Genomic DNA, 21,706 nt, shown 5'->3' on the forward strand with positions numbered 1-21,706 from the left:
CGTAGTGACCCTATACAGATTACTATGCAAATTATATACAGGTTCGTAGTGACCATATACGGCTTGAGGCTCAGCCCTGGTAGAATTTAGTCCGGCGGCATTTCAAAGCATCCGACTCCCCTCGCCAGATCAGATGGTGTGGGTGATAACCTTCCTGTTTACGACTGCCCTCCCCAACCCTTCGCTGCGCCAGGCGGGGGAGCTGTACAGGCCGCCGCGCCCGGAACGGTCGCGTCGGTCCCCGCGCGTTGGCCAAACGCTATGAACAGCATGGCTGCCAGACGCACGCGCCAGGAATCTTTTTTGCGGTTAAACTTGTGTTTGTTGCTCGGTCATCTCCTGTCGAATCGAAGCACTAAGACCTAACGTTCGACTTTTTTCTAAATTGCGGGCCGATTCGCAACAAATTTCGCGCAAACTCAGCAATGGGTTCATGAAATATTTATCAATTTTGCTTCCTTAGATATTCACTGTGATGTTTGGCAATTGTGCGAGAAGACGAACACTTCATATGCGTTCATAATGCATTTGAGTATCAAACGTTTGAAAAACAAGCACATTATGCGTTCATATTCGTATCCTAACATCTAAGCATATTTACATTACCTTTCAGCATGCTTCCATTACATCTCAGCTTGTAGTGTTTCAATTTGGTTCGGTATCCGTTGATTGTTCTATGATTGCAAATGAATTAGGAATGAAAAATCCTGGAAATAAGAAGTAAAGTAATGGCGTCCTTTCATGGCGAGTACATCAAGCAAGGGTAAAAAGGTCAATGACACTTTTCTTCTTTTTAAGGAAAAGTTACGGTGCTGTGTAAATCACGCGACCAGATTCGTGTGTCGGGTTGTGTCTTACGTCAGAGCCAACGACTGCTGTGTTCCCAAGACGCACTGATAAAACCATTTCACCAGTCGTAGTCCCATGAACTTAACATTGGCTTTGCTTTTGGAAACCTAATTTTCTGTGACGACTCGCTGAATTTTTGGAGCTATGGCAAAATTTTAACCATGGCTGTAAAGCTCGGTGCAAGTTTTTTTATTCCCTATGAGCCATCTGTGGGTGCCGAAAGTGCAGTGGTACAAGCATCTCGTAAACTTCTGTGCCTCTGGGAAACCAGAGGTACGGGGTTCGAGTTACGGCGGTGCCTGCCAGGGTAAGAGGCAAGTAACGCGATATAGCCCCAGCAGCTAAGTGAGTCGTAAAGCAACAGTGACGACGACAATGACCTATAACCTATTTTAATCTACATACAAGTGTGATGCTTTTGTTTTCAGTCGGTCATAACTGTACCATTTTTGATAAGCTTTTATACAACTTGCTTTATTATCTAACTTTTATCAACAGCCAACTTTGTCAGCCTTTGGATCAGTACACTGAGAATGAAACAGTAATTGACAGTGTTGAGCAGCGCGTCAAAATATGCATTAAGTGCATGTCGACAAGTTGCAAGCAAGGGAAATTGCAAAGTTGTTTGCCTTTTTTGTATAGTTCCATGCAATGTTGCTTGTTGGTTAACCCGCTTTTGAAGCAAGATGACCTTTTGGGGTTCATCGTACTTAATACGTGCGAGCAATATCTTTGTTACGTAGGAAACACAACAAAAAGTTAAATCTGATCATATAGTAATGTCGAACTAAATGTAAGGAGATAATCCTGTCAGGTTTCATTTTCCCGAAATGCACAACTTAAAAACATTATATGTCGGAGTCTCATAGACTTTTGTAGATGTTAAACACTCCAGACGGGACATTTCGAACACGTGTATCTGTAACATTTGGTTGATTTTGACATCACTTAAAGCTTCCAAGAGTATAGAAGACAACGAAAAAAGTAATTTCCTCACGTAATGCAACAATTTTTACAGGTTTTGTTACGTTTCATTTCCGCACTTCAATGCCTGAAATTGGCACCTTTGTGGTACCTTGCTAATTCGACCCAGCCTAGCTTGAAACATCGACGTGCCAATGACTTTTCACATCCGACTTCTTGCAGCCCGTCAAAATTTGTGGTAAATAATTGACGGCATGTGGAAATCAACGCTTTTTAAAGTTGCATGGTATATTTTGTTATCAAATGATAAGGTATTATTAAGCTCATGGCTCGGCTTCCTTACAAGATGGAATGACGCAAATAGTTGCGATCAAAGGACAATACAAAGTGCTATCTTCGGTAGGAAACATGACTGGAAATGTTAGATGACACGCTTTATTATAATCAAACAACATATGAAGCACGTAAAAAATACCTCCAAGAGCTCTGACTAACGTCAAAATATGAAATCCATCTCAACAAAGAATGTGAGTGTACTGTCGTGTTTTACGTCTTGTCACACAATGTCATACCCGTGACACGGTGAGTGAATTTCCAGAACCATAGCTCTGATCGCTTAAATAAATTTCTAAGCAACACTGGGATAATGATTGTTGCTTGACCAACAGGTCACTTTCCAATTCATTTTTCGGAGGTAGATTGCGCAAGAAAAGGCACATTCCACACTGAACGTGCGTGAGCGGCCAGGATCGTAAGGTATTTTGTTTTGGAATAACCGCTAGCGATAACCATTGTACGCGTCTGTGATGTTTCGTGGGGATGGTCGGTGTCTGAGAACTAACACAAGTTGGCGATTTTATTCCTGTCGGCGGTGAATTTATTCTCGCTAGGAAAGTTGATGCGGTGGATTCATTCTCAATTCCAAAAGCCTTTTCATGTCACTTCCGGTTAAGCTATGGTCATGAAATTCACCATGGCACTAGTTTGATTCATTATGAACACAAAATTTAGGGAACCGAAATCAGCAAGCCGATTTGATGCCTTATCTCCGTTAATGCGTATATAGGTTACTGTTGGAACGCAGCGATTAGCCTTAATTTAAGTTAGTACGGTAAGGATACTGGTCAACGGGTCTTCTCGAGGTGAAGCATAGATAAGGCGAGACATCAAAAGGAGTCTGAATTTTTAGGCTTTTGAAATAATTCAATTTTGAACCGAGCTACAGCCAAAAATTGATTTTCGCGTAGCGGTATTGGGAAACGTTTCTTTTTTATATACATATCAAAGCTTATGGAGGCTTATAACCGGCACTCCGATATGCACATTATTGGTTGCAATGTACTCGGCCCAGTGTAACGACAGCGACGTTTCTTTTTGATATTATCATGTTGGAGACGAGTGACCGGTCCAAGATAATTACAAGCGCCAGACATGCATTGATCTAGTTTCGTGAAGCTAGGACCCCGTAGCGTGATAAAGTTGGCTTGTTTTGAACATAAGGAATCTCATACGTCTCACGTACGGGTGCAGACAGGGGAGGGGTGGAAGTAGGCACAAGGGGCACGTGGCCCCTTCGGTCCCTCGAGAGGATCCCGAGGGATCCTTCGGTCTCTAGGGATTGACAATCAACGGCCCGATTACAGGGCTCGAAGAGCCGAAGAGCTGGCCGGAGGCCTACACTCCGAAGGACCGGGACCCTTTGGTGTCAATCAGACGGCCTCTGGCGGTGAAAGAGGCCCCTCTGAAAAAGTCCATCACTTCGGTCGAGATCACCAACAACCGGCCCTTTGTCTGACTGAGGCCCATTTTCCAAGCATGGACGAGGTCTGGGCCCACGAATGACATTCAGAAGACCTCGCAAGTCGCATTGGTCGGGGTTCCATTGTCGGGCAGGATGTCCTCTGATCACAGTGCATACATAATAGGAAATTATGTGCTGCTCGAGCTGGCCAGAGGCCCATTTGAAACCCATCACAGCCCATGCACGTTTCCAAACCACTTCCACCACGCTCCCTGCCGACCACCAACCGGCCAACCCTTCCGCGTCCCGGGAGCAACCCGCACTGACATGGGAGTTGGGATCCCAAAATAGTGAAGGTTTTCTTTTCCCATCGAACGAAAAGAAATTCACGACGTTCACCTCTAAACGGCCTCATTTCCTCTGTCCAGCCATGGGCTACCGGGCTGCTCCCCCACTTTTAGTACGGATGGGCACTAAACGCCGTTTCCCTCTTAGCAAGAATTCGTACTAAATATTCTCGAGGGTGTATTGGAATCTCAAACCAAGCACGTCTTGTCCACTCACATCTTCGACCGTGGACGTCAGTGTCGGCATGAGGCTGAATACCTGGTAGAGGTCAAATCAACATCATCACTCTTGCAAAGATGAGGTTTCGGTGGGCGATTGCATCTAACAACACATTTCTGCACATTTGCAGGAAATATTGTCAAGGTAAGCTTTGTGCCTGTTGTATGCACGTGGAATGGTGGGACCGGCTTCGAACATTTCGTTCTGTTGGTGTAGAAAGTCATGTTACCCTTTCATCCAGAGTCCATTTCATTGTTATCATTCTTGAAATTTTCTTGCAGGATATTTCTGCTGGGTTTGGGTGTAGTAATCTGTTGAGGGTTGATGACATCAAAACAAGGTTACATTACTACTGAATGTTAGGCTCCAAGATTGAGGTGCAATAGCTAAATATGGCAAGTTGAAAAATAATATTTGGTTTTGGCCAGTATATCTGAACAGGTGCTACTTTTTCCTAATGATTTTACTGGATGAAGGAGTATGTTCACCATGTATGTCAGTTATATGCTCACCATGTATTGGCATGCTCCATGTGTCACAAAAACAGATACAGAATTGTTTTGGTTCTCAGTTCTGTTGCAGAAGTCTCCCATTGTGAGAGGGCTTGGGCATCTAAACTGGGCTGCTTATGTGGTTGTTGGTTGTGCCTTGTGTCCTAGATTTTTGATGATGTGGTACCCTCATTATCAGGATTGTGCTAATTTTGCAATGTAGAACTGATGCCTGTGTGCATGCAAACTGTCACAAGTTGCAAAAAAGAGCAGTTGGTATCATCTACTTGGCTTTGTGGAGGAACATGTGACTGACAGCTGAGTTGGACAATGTAAATGAGGTATCACCTGCAGTCATAGATGGTGCATTAGATGCAAATGTTTGAAGCCATTGGTGAAAATGTTTGAAGTTAATGCAAAATGGATGAAAAGGAAATATGATGTTGATGTACTTGCTATGCTAGCCACTATATATGGCCATCACTTTCATTGTACTTTGTGAAGTAGTTGAGCACTGGAATCACTCCTAATATGCGAAGGATGTTGCAATATTTCTATGGCAAATGATCAACATGGGAATCTAGATGTGTCTTACACCATTCTTTGTTAAGTATGCTGTGTAATGATCCTGTCCCAGAGGTGCTGACACAAGAATTTGGTCAAATTTCTTTAAAAAGGAAAAGGTTCATTCCCTTGGAAGTGAAGTTTCAACACTGTTTTTTAAGGATTTGATTAATATGTATGTGATTCAAGTATTATGTAGTGTCAGCCAGCAGTGCAGAAATGACTATGTTTGCAAGATGTCAGACTCTTGTCAATAACATCCAAGTTATTTATTTTTAGGCTGTGCTGCAGCAGTGTAACTTATTGACTTCTCTCCTCTCTGAGTCAAAATATTTTGATGTGACTTTAAATTTCAGGAACAGGTGGCAGAGATCCTGCAGCATTCTTCTTCAATGGCAGGGTGCAGAACGTATTGTTCCAGCTGAATGACCGTCAGCATGACCAAGTGTTCAAGCCTCGGAAGCTTGGACAGAAGCTTGAGGCCCCTCAATACCTCTTCATGACTGAGGAGGACATAACCAAAGTAAGAGGCCAGTCCATTTTGTAATGTCATGTTGCAGTTTCAGTAGACCTCTGTCTCACTGATTAATGCTGGAATGATTGCTGGCAGGCTTGTTGGATTTATAACTCAGTCAGCTAGGTATGTAAGCCCACTGTTCCCAGATTAGGTGCTTGAATGATGTCATCAGTGCCATGTTTTTTTCTAATCATAGCACTTTTTTGATGCCCAGAATTTTGATAAAATTGTGATACCTTCATCAGTCCAGAGTGAAGAGCTTGTTTCTTTGCTCATTGCTCCAACATATTACATGATGGCATGTGTGGGCATGGTCTGTGGCTCTGACAGATCAGCTGTGTCTCCAGGAGCAACACCGGATCTCCAGCGGGCTGCGCGAGAAGCTGCAGGTGCCGCCTGTTCTGAATGCACGCAAGCCTGTGGAGTGCACCCTGGCCACAGATCCTGGTCTGGTCGGTCTGTATGACAGCAAGCTGGTGTGCATCGACATCTCGCCAGACTTGTCGGATCGGGTGAGACTACTGGGACGTGTTACCTTAACTCTGGCTGAAGGGATAAGCTGGGGTAGTGGTGGTCCATAGGCCCTGGGTTTGGACCCCACAGGAGACAGTTTGACATGCAAATGCATATTATGATCAGCTGGCAATTGGTGGGGAAAGGCCCAGGCTGGAGGCAGAACTATCCCTTGGGCTTTAGTGCCAGTGCTCGGTGGTAGGCTCATGCCACAGGAAGCGTTTTAAGTTTACTCATTTAAAGACATCTTAACACTGCAGGTAAGGTCGCGTACAACACGCCGTTGAGCCTCGTCCAGCTTTCAACCCATTTCCCATTCTCACTTCTGCTGTGGCCATGTATGTGGAAGATCGTGCTAAGTGTACATTGACTTGGGCACCATGAAAACATAAAATTGCACCTGTCATAAGCCAAATGGTGATAGATGCGGTTATTGGGTGCTACCTGGTGGACATTTGGTTCTGCACTCAAAATTTTTATGTATATTATTTCGAATAATGCTCTAAGAAAAGATCAGAACCTAACAATACAAACTTTTGACAACCATGTCAGCATTATGAAATGCCTTTTCTGCACTCTTGGTACTGTATGTAGTATTTGACATGAGCCACTCACGTGGTGTTTGGTCGTGGTTGTGGGAAGCTGATCTGCAGTACGTCACCGATCGCATGTTACGTTCCAGAAGCGGATGGTCTGTGTCCGTGAGACGGATGGGACTCTTCGTACGGCCAACTGGGACGAGCGATCCAGAATGTGCCAGATATTCATACCCGTCGAGGGGAGGAGCGTCACAACTCCAATGATGTTCACAGAGCCACATCTCAAGGTGTGTCCACTTACATAACCCTGCAGCGTTTCTGTGTCGGTACTGATTCGAATACCGACCGGGTCTGAGCCGAACATTCTACGGAAAGCAGCCAGATATCCGAAAACCACTATTTTTTATCGAGCGCACGTGGGAGCCGCTGTGCACGCTCACCGCGAGGCGCGTTGCCGCCCGGCCAGCCGGGCATCATCTCCCAGTGTGCTGCCGGCTGAGCCCCGAACGGTCTCCCAGCGAGCGGCGCGGCGAGGCGGCGCTCAGCGGGCGCCGAGTCGGCAGCGCTCCGTGCGCCCTCGTGCGCGCGCGGACGCCCGGTCTTTAGGTCGGCGGTCGGGGCGGACCGTGAGCGTGACTGGTCTCTGTCACGACAGGCATGTCTAAAGGCAAGGTTCCTCCCATCTTCTGGAGCGAAGATGAACTGATTACCGACATATCCAGATACGGTGACTCCCGTCGTTGCAGCCAAGCCAGTTGCGTGGCTTAAAAACCAGATAAGCTCGGATGTTTCATTTGAAATTGCAAGTTTTGTCTTATTGTTCTATCCAACTCTTTGTTTCTATATAGCGTTTGGTAAGCGAGATTGTTATGCCATTTAATATCATGCAGTCATGGTGGGTCAAATCTAACAACTTTAGATACTTTTGGAGACTTTGTGTGACCTTTGATGCCTGGTCCGGTGTATCATTGGCCGTATTGGCCAGCATATCATTCAGCTCGGCAAGCACCATCTAATGTGTAGTATCTCAGCGTGCTCGGTTTTTTAAAACAAGTTCGTCGGACCAATGCTCACTGGTATTGACCCATATGATCTGATTTGGTATGTCGCAGGTCAGTCACATGTAGAGTTGAGTTACTATCGGCGTGCCTTCCAGTGCTTCGAGCGTGCACCATACTACCATTTCGCTGTCGTAGCATCCGTCGCTTGTAAGATTAAACGGAGACCACAAAGGCGGCTGTCGCTGATTGCCATTGACGCTGACCTGCTGTGGCTTTAGCCAACTGTCTGACGCTGTGTTCCGAGTGGCTTTAGCCTGCCGAGGCGCTCCTAGGCCGGGTAGCCTTTGATGGCCACTCGTCTGGCGAAGGTCGGAAGTTGTCCGCCCGGTCGTGTCCGGCGCGTCTCTGACCCGTCTGCGTCACGGCAGGCCTGCCTTGACCGGGAGGACTACACGCTGGTGCTGGACCGCGCCTGCCTGCAGTTCGAGCCGGACGACCCCGACTACATCCGGGTCACCAGCGCCACCTACGACCACGTGGACGGCACGCGACTGTACGACCGTCTGCAGAACACGCGCCACTTCGGCGCGCTGGCCTTCTACCTGGCCTGGCACCGGCGCATCGACAACCTGCTGCTGCACTTCATCCAACTGGAGAAGTGGGTGCCCCCTCGCCCCTCCTTGTGACCCCAGTCCCTGTTCCCGTTTATGGCGGTGGTTGTTCCTGCTAGTATGGGGATTTATGTGCTTGTCATTCAGGGTATTATTACCTTTCACTTGGGTTGCGAGTGCTGACTCTGGTGTTTTTTTTATCTCTGGTTGGGAGGTATTGCGCATCGAGTATGGGATGTCCAAACATTGAATCACACGGCCTAAAGTGAAGACTTGAAATTGAGAAGGCTTACCTGATTGTGTCTTGTACAGAAGAGCAAGATGGCGCACAAACTTGCACTAATTGCGCCTCTGTCGAAAAAGTTTTTCCACGGCATTGCCTCATTTTGTACCGCCGCATTATCGGCCAGCTGGAGCATCGTCCCTAGTGCTGGCGTCAGTTAGCGTTGCACGCCGTCGGCTGTCAAAATCCCTGTCGGCGGCATAAGACCGGGGTCATGTGATTTACAGTGTAGCTCTAACGGTGGCGTCATGCACGGCCGAAGATCCGCGCCCGTTGATAACACCGCTGGTGCCGAGCACACCAGCGCCACTCACCAAAGCGCTGTCACCAGTCACGTCAGTGACCGTAGACGACACCGACGGCACCTGACCCCCGGCCGGCCGTTGCCGCTGCGGCACTTGGAAGGTGCTGCTGGCGTCGCCGGCCGCGACGCCGTCGGTTGGGGTGGCGCCGGCGACGCTGGCTGCGCAGGGGCGGCTGCGGCCTCATCACGCGGGAGCGAGGAAGGGGGGGGGGGGGGGCAGCGGCCCCTGCTGGCGGCTGGTATGACGTCGGCGTGGCGCTGGTGAGGGCGCCGACGGTCGTGGGTGAGGACTCCACCGCGCCGTAGCCAGACGAGACCCGTGACTCGTGACGCTCTGATGTGGGAAACGGTTGAGACCGGCTGGAAGCGGCGGGTGCTCTCCTCCCGACGGACGCTCGGCGGACTCCCTCCAGCCATCTGTCCTCGGCGCGCCGGCCTACCTCCGCCGGCATATCCGCGCGTCACCTTGAGAAGGTGTCAGTGACCGTATGGTCCTCACCTGCAGGAGGCCCTGAGGTTCAGCGACAGCAGCTGCTCTCGGAGTCGCTGCGGCCGAGGCGTCTCGTTTCCGTTCGGGCCGGGCGTGTTCAGGGCTGGCACCAGACGGCGACACCTGTGGTCGGCCCGCATCGCCGCGGGGCTCCAGCTCGATCTTCCTTCTAATATTCCCTTTCCTCTGGTGGTCTTCCTTCGTCCTCGTTTTGGTATTTTCCGCGACCACCAGCGCCCACCATCCCGTTGGCTCCATTGCTGGCGCGACGATTCCTTTCAGGTCAGCCTGTGGGCTCGGACCACGAATGTCGTGTCGTTCTGCGGGATCTGTACTGGGCGTGCCGCGAGCGGCTCCATCCGGCCCGAGAGGCCACGTCCGTCGACTGACCCCGAATGAGCCGTCCGCTCCCCAACCGCCCGCCGAGCCGCGTCGAGCTGAGCCACGCACGGCGCGGTGCCCGGGCAGCTGGTGCTGCGCGCGGTCCTGGTCTGGGCGGCACTGGTGCGTGGCGGCACACGTTTCGCTCTGATCTCCGCAGGGGGTCACTGTGGCAAATAGCAACGCGTAAAAATCCTCTTTGGGTCAGTGCGTTTATTTGACTTTAAGCGTCGAGTACCACGTGCTGCAAAACGCCAGACGATGGCCGCGGTCCATCGACGTTAGGTTGGGTTGTCGACGGTTTTCATGTGTCACCGGAGGGGAAGAGGACGTGGCGCCAGCCGCGCCGCCGGCACCCGGGCGCGGGCCAGGCGCAGGGACCCGTCAGTCCGCCGGGAGCTCCATACCCTGATGTGTCGCGCGGTGCGATGATAAGAGCTCAGGTGGTGCGGCTGCATCGCTGGAGGCAACGCTCCGCTTGGCACCGTCGTTGATTCGCTGGGACCCTCTCCTCCGACGCGGTGCTGGGAACTGCTCTAACACTTGTCAGCTACTGCAGTGCCGACAGCGCCGTTTGTACGTAGTGGCGACGTCTGTGGACTCTAGCACCAGACAGCGTGCAAATGTGTGCCCAGGAATTAGGCGCCGATAGATCGGAGTCAGTATGCTCCGGTTTTCCACCAACAATATTTTTAAACTATGGGTGCGATGAGCGTACTTACCTTTAAAAGACGTTGCTTTTACAAGCTGGGTGAGACTTTTAGCGTTGCATTCCATGACTTTGAGCGTAAAGATTGCCATCCTCGGGCATGACATTTCTTTGTACATGCAACTCCCTGCTAGCGGCTTCTCCAGCCGCCATCAGGGTATGTCGGGTCCCGATGAAAACCACTTCAGGTTTGTTACACAGCCGTGCACGATGGAGGCACACACCGGGCGTAAACTTTGGGCGGTCTGCGGCTTTGAACTCAACCCAAAGTATTACACATAGTGGAACGCGACGACCACCGAGCTGTTGAGCATGCTGTTGGGCGTGAGCGCTGTTGAGCAGTGCGATGGGGCAACAAACTATCATGCACGGCAAGTGCACAGCAGGTACAATAGTGACAAGTAACATGTCATGAGTGCGACGCACCCAGTAAGTTATGCGGGGGAATTCACCTTTGGTGCACTCCACGCTGTTTGCAATGCGTACATCGATACACAAGAGTATTGATGCGCACAAAGCTTGTTCAGCAGAGATGCATCACCTTTGTCACATTGTCCTGATACCAGTCAAGTGGGTACCACGGTTTTTCTCACTGGTATATGGGCATGCTTCGTCGGCAACAGAGCTAGAACGTGCGATAGAAATTTGACTTCCTTAACTCAGACTGGCATAATTGAAAACATAAAGACTAGTTCGTCTGCAGCTCATTCCTCTTTCTTCGCAAGCATCTCCCAAACCGCGTAGAAATATTGGCCACTTCTATCTGGTTATCTTTTGTTTTTTGGGGGGGGGAGATTGCTGCGCTTACCCCATGTCTCTTAAATTGACCAAATGCGCCCCATTCGTTCTAGAAACATTTTGTCCATTGCGGGTTCAAGTCTTCCACATGGATAGTGTTCTGGCTCTACGGTGCCTTATAAAAATATGTCTGTACATTCACGCAAGTTCGTGGTGAGTTGACGCTCCACACTTTTGAGTAGCGTTCATGAATTATTTTAACAAAAATTGTATGATTTTGGTGTGGTTGTGTGGTTCCGGAATTGAAGTTGGAAACTCATTCAACTACGGACCGTTTTTTCCCAGGCTGGACAAGGCTGTACACTTGATTGCCTTATTTCGACTCCTGCGTTCGACGGAACCAATCAGCGAAGAGGCCACGCCCTCTCAGCAGACCGGGAGCCAATCTGTCAGCGAGTCGACTTCCGATTCAGACTCGTCATCCGACTCAGATCAGGACGCAGAGGAGGCCAACATCGACGCAATACGGGTCAGCGGCATGCCATGACTGACATCGTCTTCACAGGAATTGGTGGCCGCGGCACCACGCAGTAGTGTACAGCAGTGCACCCCGCCACACTTCGTCGTCTTCACAGGAATTGGTGGCCGCGGCACCACGCAGTAGTGTACAGCAGCGCACCCCGCCACACTGCCTCGCCTTCACAGGAATTGGTGGCCGCGACACCACGCAGTTGTCTGTTTTAGCCTGTGTGCTGAGCGTAGCCCGCAGCGGGTGTGGCATTGATGCGCCTCGGAGCATTGATCCGGGTTGATCATAGGTGTCGTGGCATTAATGTTCTATAGCCCGTGCGTGGCGATAACGGCGGTGCGCCGACGCGTTTCGATATCTGATAGCAATCCGATGGTTCTGCTCATCGGAAAGTACGAGAGGCCTCGTACACCATATAGCAGTGAGAGCGGCAGCTGTGTCGAGACAGGGCGCCTTCGCCGGGTGGTGCCAGGTCGCCACCTCAGCGGGGCGTGGCGTATGGCGCGTCGCTATCGGGTGGCCCGGCCGGGGCGGGACCATCCGCAGACGGTCCGTGCGCGCCTGACGCCGGCCCGGCCGTCCTCCGTCCGCAGGAGTACATTGAGACGGCGTCGGTGAAGCGAGCTGTGCTGGAGCTGGCGCTGCAGCAGTACCAGCAGGTGGTCCGCGGACGCCGAGAGCGGGCGCCGTTGCGGGCCGACGCCGGGCACTGACCGCTCCGACGAGCAGGCCGTTACAGCCGCCGGGCCTCCGCCTCGGGCCGGGGTGGCGTGCTGCGAACCGACCGGGTCGGGAGAGGCGCGAGGCTGTCCGCCGTGTCATTGTGTGGTGCTGAGGGCCATGCTGTGTTTCGATTGAGCCACCCGCGGCCGTGGTGCAGCGTGGCGTACGTTTAAACGGAATATAGTGTCTGACTGCGGTCTTGTGTAGTGGTTGGCGTGTTGGTCTTGACATGGAAGGTGTTCTGCCGTCGTGGCCCTGGCCACGTGTCATCAGATGTATGCAGATTGTAAGCTCACAATTTGCGCTCGTTTGGGCCCGTATTTGTAGCACTATTGGCGGCGAGCACGGCGAGATCAATAGACGATCAACGAACTGAGGCACCGATTCCGGCGTCCAATATCTGTTGTATTGCACAAAACAAGGAAAAGGCTGAAGCGCTAAAACTTCCGAAATCGTAGCCCAGCCTTCCACAGATGGTGCGTGTTTCGGAGGTAATGAGGCGACTTAGATCGATCGGGCCGGCCGAGGCACTAGCGGCCGTCAAAACATAACAATTGCACTGAACGCAGCTCCCAGGCGTAGATGACGCCAACATGACGCGTGCAGCACCCCGTCAAGAGCGGCGCCCGAGCTGGGCTCCCTGTGAGGGGCCAGCCTCGAGCTGGGCTCTCTGGCAGGGGTTAGCTTCGGGCTGGGCTCCCTGCCAGGGACCGACCCCGAGCTGGGCTCCCTGCGAGGGGCCGACGCCGAGCTGGGCTCCCGGTGAGGGACCGACCCCGAGCTGGGTTCCCAGTCAAGCACCCCCGGGATGCGGCTCCCAGCTGCGGGCTTCCCCTCCCGGAGGGCGGCGCCCGCAGCGTCGACACTAGCCGAGGGTGCTGCTCAGTGGTCGTGACCGTCGCCCTCGTAGTGGCCGTCCCCAAAGTGTTCGTCGCCGTGGTGTCGGAAGTCGCCGTCGTCATCGCCGCCGTGACCTCTAAAGTCGCCGCCTCCGAAGTCGCCGCCTCCGAAGTCGCCGCCACCGTAGTCCCCGCCATCGTAATCCAAACCGTGACCGCCGTCGTAGTCGCCGCCGCCGTGGCCGCCATCGTAGTCGCCTGGGGGCGGTCGGCGTTATCAGGGGGATAGCGCACTCCCCGGGTCGGGACCAGCACTGCGCGCTGTTTGTATGCTCGGGGATGACGCTGCAATGGCGACTGACTCCAAGCCAAAACCCTTCCCTCGGAAATACACGCTCGGTTATGCAGTCGACGCGCCCGAAAACTCCAATAAGCAAGCAATGAATACGCGAGGAAGTTTCAGAAGCCGCCAGCTCTTCCGCTGCATTCGGTGGTAAGGAAACGCGGTGGCAGGCCCTGTGGGAACACGCATGGTGGCTGGTGGTTGTGGCTGTCCGGACAACAGTGGCCCCTGTTCGGCGCGCTAAAGTGTCGTACCTCCATCTCCGTAGTCGTACTGCGCGCTGGTCAGCGCCATCAGGGCAAATGCCAGCAACAGAATGTGCATCTGAAAAAGGCGCGCCGAGGTATTCAAGAAGCAGAGAAAAGTACGCGCCCGCAGTTCACAATCAGATCAAATGTCTCAAGATGTCCAAAAAAATGAGCGCATGATACATGGTATACAGGCAAGATGTGTGGGTAACGATATGCGTTGCCCCTCCCCCAGAAAACGAATTGAAGCGGTAGTAAATGAATGAATGAACTGTGGCGGTGGGACTCCGCGATCGGACCTGCGTCTCGTAAAGACAGGTCCGTTGCTGCTCAAGAAACCACCGTGCAGATTGTAATGGGAGACAACACGGGTGGTATTGAGCTCACGATTGCAATGACGGCTGCGGGGCGTTTGGGTGCCATTAAAAAAGGCACCAATCTCGGAGTATTTTCTGAGTGGTCAGCTGATTGATCAGTTATGTCGACTTTGGGCCACTGCGACAATGCGGCCGTGCAGCACGTTGCATGTCATGCAGGTCATGCAGTTGCGCGGTTGGTTAACAACACAAACCGACCAGCAAGTTAACAGAATCATTGCGACCCAGGGACATTCCTTAAGCGGATGTTGTTTTCAACGTTGAGGCCACGTCATCTCGATGGATTCCATGGGCTTTTGTGGTCTGGGCGCCCCCAAGCGTGTCACGGTCTCGTTTTGCCCCCGGGCGGCGGATCAGCCGTGCCAGCTTACCGTCGAGGTGAGCTTCATGCTGCTGGGGATTGCTTCACCGTGTTCCACCGACCGCTGTCAGCTGGCGAGTGAATGTCCTGGCTTCCTAGCTGGGGTCTTTTGTAGTGGTGCGGTGCCTGCGGGCGGCGCGTGCCCATTGACGGCAGGCCACCGCCACGCACTCCAGCTTGGGCAAGAGCCGGCCGGCGCAGCGTCACGGTGCGCGGGGGGCCGCCGGCGCGACGTGACGTGACGTGACGCGACGTGACGCGGCCGGCGGCGCCCCCAAAAGTTACGCGATCATGCGGCGCGACACGCGCGTTGTCTGCGAAGTGGCGTCACACGATTATCGATGCCCGCCGACGTGCACGTAACGCCGTAGCATAGCAACCACGGAGTTGCCGAAACGTTGCCATGGACACCGTGACCGATAGGTTGCGTCGATTGGTATGGTGGTTGCACTGTCCGCCGATGGGGTCATCAGGCGTTGCTGAAGTGTTCGAGCGCTTTGGCAATGGCGCCGGCGGTCACACGAGCGAGAAGGCGCAGCGCCCCTCCCCCCCGCTGTCGCCAGGGGCACGGCACAATTCGCGGGTGATCGTGACTAACCACGAAGTGTGCTCGCTCGGCCCAAAACGCCAAAAAAACTGTCAGCGCATGTATTATATGCTTTTCGCTGGGCACAGCCACTTTCCAATCTCGGTCCTCGAGAACTGCAACGTGAACAGTGTAAGTGAAGGATGCGACCGCTGTTCAAATAGCGATCGTTCAAGGTCAACAATCAAGCGTAGGCTGTATTAAACTTACGTGAATCATATTTCAGCACAAAGCAGTGCAGAGACGCTTTATGGTTAGAGTCAACCTTACTCCTGAACTAGTGATTCTAACCAGGTGTTGATAGCAGGTGGTAGGCAAGAGGCGAGTGGCCGTCTCCGACACGAGTGGACGTCTCCGACACGAGTGGCTGTCTCCGACACGAGCGGCCGTCTCCGACACGAGTGGCCGTCTCCGACACGAGTGGACGTCTCCGACACGAGTGGCCGTCTCCGACACGAGTGGGCGTCTTGCCCGGCTATCGCCGACGACGCTGGTTTAGTGATGATGCAAACGTTGACTGATGTGTTGGCGCAGTATCCCCGGCTAGCAGAACGAGAAACGCTTCCTCTAGCAGCCAGCATGAGACGCAAAGCAGAGCCATATCAACTACCGGAACCTCGCTCATCAGTGGGCAGGGCGCGGGGGTGAGTTGCGCTGACTGGGTGTAATCGGGATCCAAAAAGTGCGTACAAACAAATATTTGAACAAAAGGCAGTCTGAGCTTGCAGATATCTCCAGAGACTCGGCAGCTATCTAATCGCTTGTCCACACCGCCGTAGCTGATCTAGCCCGGAACTGAAGGCCACCTGACCTGCTCACATTTTCGTGGCTCGGGTTTCACTGCTTATGGCCGAACTATCTGAGAACGGCTGACAGAAAAACTTCCGCGATGCGAATGGAGGACAGGTACCAAAAAGATGATTGCTTTTTCACTCATAAGACACCTGCAATATGCACGTGTCTTATTACGTTTCACCAGGTACACCCTATGCGACGATGCCTCATCCTAGGACACTGCCAAGCCACCGCGCCGCCACGCAAACTTCCTCAAAAACGCTTGGATCAAACGGATCGACACCAGCTGAAAGGAGCCGGGACCTGATGAGTGATGCTCAGGAGAAAGATGACCATAGGTATGTAATACCACATGGTGTAAGATATTTACGGCAGTGACCCTGTATTACGTCGTCCAAATAAGCGGTCAAGTCCTGTGTTGCGATGAGGCGATATGGTAGCCGCTAAGGGGAATGCTTTACATTTGAAGATGTTGAAGCAAGCATCAGATATGATGAAACAAACCCACTTATGACCAGTGGTATACTTTTTAAGTAGAAGAGACTGCTTTAGACAGCACAATTCTCTGTTTAGTACATACACGTCATGGTTTGATTGCGTCATCGTACCTTGCACATCATTGGTTGAGAGCCAATTGACGGCCGTTGTATCTGGAGACCGCGCACATGAACGCCTGATACGAAAGCCTCGGCAATTCTATTTTTCTTGGCCTTGATCGTCGCATGGCTTATGGAATTGCACACTTTCAATGATGTGTATGACGTCATGAACGCCGAGGTCACTGAAATACTTTCCCCGATATACCTTTCCCCATTTTGGCAAGCGTCCTAGCTCAGAAAGTGAAGCGGCTTAGGTCTTAAGAAGGGGCGGATGGTGAACAGCACCTAAGGTTCAAGATGGCTTTTCCGTTCAAAACCCCATATAATGTGGAATACTCCCGTAAACACCCAGGAAGCAACCTCTCGGTCTTACAACTTTACTAGTTTTATAGCTTTCACGCAATTTGTTCTTTGTGAAAACGCACAGTCTGAGTATCGCCACATATGAGTATCGCCACTAGTCTCAGGGACTAAACAACCACAGGGTTGGATAGAACCGGGGACATCCAAGGTTTATGACATTTCATTCTGTGCAACGCTTTAAAAGCATAATATCAAATTCTGTAGAATTTGAGTGCGACGTGTCTCTGACGCCCCTAACGATACATGACATATATGTCGCACTAGAAGTACCGACTGGATTTCAATTGATTGAAATTCCAAAATTTTCAGAGTTCAATTTATATTTTTTTCTATACCGTTACCCAAGAACAGGTAGCCAGGAGTGCCCCTCCCTCCATCCCAGCGACGCAATAAACCGTACGTTAACACCAGAAAACATCAGATCAAGTCGCGGCACTCCCAGCTAGGAAGAGGAAACAAACATAAGGAAGCAGGCGAAGAGGTGGTGCAGACCCGAAGGAATTGTGTTATGCAATAGGCAAGGACAAATCATACGTGGGAAGGCTTAAAGTAGTCATTAACCAAAGTCAGCTAATGACAGCCCGCTACAACCACCCAATAAGCCACAATCACCCATTCACAATGTTAGCAAGGGTTGTACAGTCACACAAGTCGGAGGGGCAATTACCTGGTCATTTTCGTGCTGGGTTTTGAGTTGGATGTCCAGGGAGTCCACCCAGCTGAGCAAAGCTTGCTGCTGGAAGAACTTCCGGAGCCAGCGCCATGAATTTGGGTACATGTGCATGACTATAACCATATGAGAACGTGATTATGGAGCATGAGGGAGGTTAAACATGAAGTGGGTTACATGCGTGCAGCGCAAAAGATTGCAATATCTTAAAATATGTTGGATTACGTTAATATGCATTCGCGAAATGCTTGCGGATGATGTTCTTAACGACGGTTTTTGATGCAGAGATTTGATCAGTTATTCTTGGAAAATATAAAACCATAGCGTTGTTCCACAGCTTAGGGCCAAAGCAAGATGTTGTAAATACCCTACAATTACGATTAGAGAAAGGCTGGTCTAAATGGTTTGCTCGCCTCATATCCATTTCATTTGACTCGTAGAGCTTGTACGTTAAATCGAATTATGCAGGAAACTGTGAAGTTAGAAATTTGTGCATCACAATGAACATTTGGGATTTAGCGATATCCCATTACTTCAAAATGTTGCATCGTTTAGAGATTGACTGGGAGATTTGTCGAGGATACACACTTTTCCATCACGCGCACAGCCCTTTTTTGTCAAATTACTAATCGATCTAGTTGAGAAGCATAATTTACACCCCAAATCAAGCAGCAGTAATTTAAATGAGGAAGAATTTAAGTAGTATAGAGTAGATGTGACGTTGTTTTGTCAATGAAGTATTTAACCCTTCTTATTATCCCAATATTTCTACGTAATATGTCTGCAACAAAATTCATGTGGCGCGTAAATTTAAGCGATTTGTCAATGAGCACACCAAAGTATTTGATTTTTCTTTTCTCTTCGATAGCTGAATTGTTACTTTGCACATTTAGTTGGAAATGCGAAGAAGGGGTAGTGCAATGCTATGTAAATGTTTTTGATGCGTTCAGTGAAAGAAAATTAGCACTAAACCAGGAAGTCATTAGGAGCAAAAGCGTATTGACATTGTTTTGAAGTTCCACAATACTTTTATTTTTGGAAATAATCGCAGCACCATCAGGGTAAGAGAGAGAATTGGGAGAATTGGGAGAACAGTAGCAAAAACATGTCAATTTTTGGAAAGCTGATATCATTCTGTCGTGTCGGAACTTTGGTTATCTTCACAGAAGCCCGGGATACACATGCTTACCCACCAGCAATTTTTCTTTTCATTCGATTCGAGTGAGAGAATGCGGCAACGCGGGTAGTGAGTGGGGTTGATGGTTTAAGGCTGTAGCTGTTTGAACTGAATTTTTTTGGACAACCTGATTTTTTGGACACTTTCTGGACTGACAGCTGGTCCAACCTTGGACTTCGGATCGGACTTTGGACAAGAACTTCCGGAAAACGGAATCCTTTGTATCGCTTCCCCACCGTCGTATGAGACACAGTATCGTTGCCACATCAAGCATCGTCGCTGACCCCCTAAGGTTGCTTTTACCAGCACCCGACGCAACTCCAAACCGTCATTTTGAACAGACGCACCATCAGGGGGGGGGGGGGGGAGCTGTGCGCAGCAACGGCTGCAAACATTTCATCACAGGGCATGAAGAGCATCACAGCCAACGGTAACAAGACGCGGAAAAGAACGGGTAATTAGCATGGTATCGCTTAACTTCGTTTTTAACTGGATGGAATGCATGAACGAAATCGTATAGCACGACGTAATACCACCTCTCGCACACCACTCAGGGCTTATGGGCCTGCTTCACTCAGCGATGAAACCGACTCATTGAACACGCATGTAAATACTTGTTTTTTTCTTATCTCGTCACGACCGTGACGAACGGGGCCCCGACCAATGTAAATCACTGGCCCGGCTCTGCCTCTGCCTCTGCGGCCCTCAGACCCATGCGAACGCTGAGCCGACTGTGGTAATGATGGGGCCTGACCAACAGAGGCCTTCATCGACCAAGGCGATCTCGATCCACGCAAACGACCCTCTGATTGGCATTTGAGTGCCCAGTCCAGCGGGCCGGGGCCATTGAATACCACCTCCGGCCAGCTCTCGGACGCTCAAAGCGGACCCTTTATCGTCGGTGCCGAGAGGCCCTTCGGGCCCCTCTGGATCTAAGATGGAGACACTTGTCCCTTGTGCCCCCTGCCTGCTCCGCTGCGTCGAATTACATGGCGTCGCCGATGCATACCTGCCAGCCGGTCTCGCCGGTCAACTCAGCCGCCCCGTCACCATTTTGTTCTGTGTTGATTTCGTTGTGTTGTTTGTTGTGTGCGCTTTGTGTGTGTGTGTTGCACGCAAAATCTGAGCACGCTTTGACGCGCGGTTGTTGTGAGACAGTTGTTCTCTGTCCCGCAATTGTAGTGCTTTTAGCACCTGTCTTCTTTTACCTTATTCTCGCACTTTTCGCAAGCGTGACCCATTGAGAGAGTTAATGGTGTGGGTTCATGACGACATATATCTGCGCTCAGTGACCGAGCTTTGCCTCCAACAGCAAATTCGGCTAAAACGTGCTCCCACCATGGGGTCGACCACGACAAAAACCACCATATCAGGTCACCATTGACTATGTGTGCGTCCCAGTGCACTTGACCGTTTGTTGTCTGCCTGTAAAGTGTCTTCGGTGTTTTATTTCAAATGCATGCAGTGCGGGATGATGGTGATCAAATCTCTTTCGATATTTTTTTGCGTTCTGCCGCGATTAAAAAAAAAAAAACACCGATGGAGGCTACGTGAGTACTGCCCAGTTGTTCCCAGCAGCCTTCTCTGCATAAAAAGCGAACAGCTTTTTTGTCAGATATCTTGCAGCTCATTCTTCACAGAATCTGAGCAGCTCCTTTTGCATCTGTCTTTGCAACGGACTGCAGTGATGCACTCTGTTTCACAGTGGCGCACCAGCTGTGCCCGGCACGAATAAATGAACGATAGGTAAGCAAACCATGGTAATAGAAAAACCAAATAAACTACCCCTGACCGTCGGCTCACACATGGCGCACGCGCATTCAGACGCATTGCATAAGAAAACACCCGGTGGCAGCGACTGGGTGATCAGGCATCGATTACCCCGGGGTGATCGAGCGGCGGCATTTGGACGTCGCAAAAAAAAACAAACTGTAACCCTTCATGTAAAGCTGATGTTCTTACTATTGCCGTGCGCGGAATGGGGAATAAATGGGCGGCAAATGCAAGTAATGAATCGGTGCACGCGATGGTGTAGACATTGCCCCGACCCTGGCGAGTTCCCGCGGCAACGTGTTGTATTATGTAGTTTTTCCAAATGCCGACATCGCCGGCTCGCGCGATTACTGCACGACCGTGCTGCCCACATGCATTGCAAGTGGTGCGTTCGTTGACGCTTTGAAGTTGGATTCATGTCTCCATCCCTCTGGCTGCCGGCTGGTGACATCACACGTTCAAAACTGTTAACAACGGGCAAATCCATCATGACCGCTTCTGTACGACTGCGGCGTGGCACGTGCCATCGCATGCGTGTTGCCCACGTATGGGCACGATTTCGTCAACAGTTGCTCACCGTCTTAGGCGCGATGCACACTGGCCGAGCAGCCCAAAGCCCCCTGCCAATTCGTGGACTCGCCATTCCTGGTGGATTAGCTGTCAAAAGTTTTAGAACGTGCGGGCATTATCCACATTGCAGTGCATCTAGTCAAGCATTTTGCGGCTATTTTCGTGTGTTAGAGAACTATGCATATCCTCTGGTCACTAAGCGTACGTCTGTTAACTGCACATTTTGGGGAATACTAGACTCCAACGCGGCGTACGTGTATCTGGGAGTCTCGATCGCCCAAAATGTAAATGCGCTGTGCACCTCGCGTCCCTGTGAAACTATTTTCATGAACTTTTTTCTGGTTTTGAGTTAAACGGTTTGTCATCATCAGCAAGAGTCGACGTATGTTGGAACTCAATGCAATACACGTGGACATGCACTACTATCGGGCAATCGGAATTGCCACGCCCCATTCTTCGCTGACGCTTCATGGTCCGATTCCCATGCTTCAAGCCGAATCAGACTTGATTTAACTGATTCACAGCCAACAT

At 50.8% G+C, this 21,706-nt stretch overlaps 2 protein-coding genes across 2 annotated transcripts; one reads left to right on the forward strand and one right to left on the reverse strand.

Moving 5' to 3' along the window:
* Positions 1-3,937: 3,937 nt before the first annotated feature.
* mRpS22 (mitochondrial ribosomal protein S22) lies at positions 3,938-12,683 on the forward strand. The gene is made up of 7 exons (XM_037234463.1): positions 3,938-4,225; positions 5,493-5,659; positions 6,001-6,165; positions 6,849-6,992; positions 8,135-8,364; positions 11,568-11,751; positions 12,345-12,683. Exons 1-7 carry the CDS (start codon positions 4,159-4,161, stop codon positions 12,462-12,464), a joined length of 1,077 nt encoding a protein of 358 aa, XP_037090358.1. The 5' UTR covers positions 3,938-4,158; the 3' UTR covers positions 12,465-12,683.
* Positions 12,684-12,956: 273 nt separating this feature from the next.
* On the reverse strand, positions 12,957-14,860 carry LOC119110585 (glycine-rich cell wall structural protein). The gene is made up of 3 exons (XM_037234464.1): positions 14,653-14,860; positions 13,911-13,980; positions 12,957-13,571 (listed from the first exon to the last, which is right to left on the reverse strand). Exons 1-3 carry the CDS (start codon positions 14,668-14,670, stop codon positions 13,357-13,359), a joined length of 303 nt encoding a protein of 100 aa, XP_037090359.1. The 5' UTR covers positions 14,671-14,860; the 3' UTR covers positions 12,957-13,356.
* Positions 14,861-21,706: the final 6,846 nt, after the last annotated feature.

This window comes from Pollicipes pollicipes, unplaced genomic scaffold (assembly GCF_011947565.3).
Source record: "Pollicipes pollicipes isolate AB1234 unplaced genomic scaffold, Ppol_2.1 Scaffold_7231;HRSCAF=8579_pilon_pilon_pilon, whole genome shotgun sequence".
Classification (NCBI taxonomy): domain Eukaryota; kingdom Metazoa; phylum Arthropoda; class Thecostraca; order Pollicipedomorpha; family Pollicipedidae; genus Pollicipes; species Pollicipes pollicipes.

Excerpts from the sequence above, each read along its gene's own strand:
- LOC119110585 (XM_037234464.1), bottom strand. Across the intron at positions 13,572-13,910 it reads GTACGACTACGGAGATGGAG|GCGACTACGATGGCGGCCAC; the intron begins GTACGACACTTT and ends GACCGCCCCCAG.
- mRpS22 (XM_037234463.1), top strand. The coding sequence starts at position 4,159 with ATGAGGTTTCGGTGGGCGATTGCATCTAACAACACATTTCTGCACATT. Across the intron at positions 6,166-6,848 it reads CGCCAGACTTGTCGGATCGG|AAGCGGATGGTCTGTGTCCG; the intron begins GTGAGACTACTG and ends GTTACGTTCCAG. Across the intron at positions 11,752-12,344 it reads CCAACATCGACGCAATACGG|GAGTACATTGAGACGGCGTC; the intron begins GTCAGCGGCATG and ends CTCCGTCCGCAG.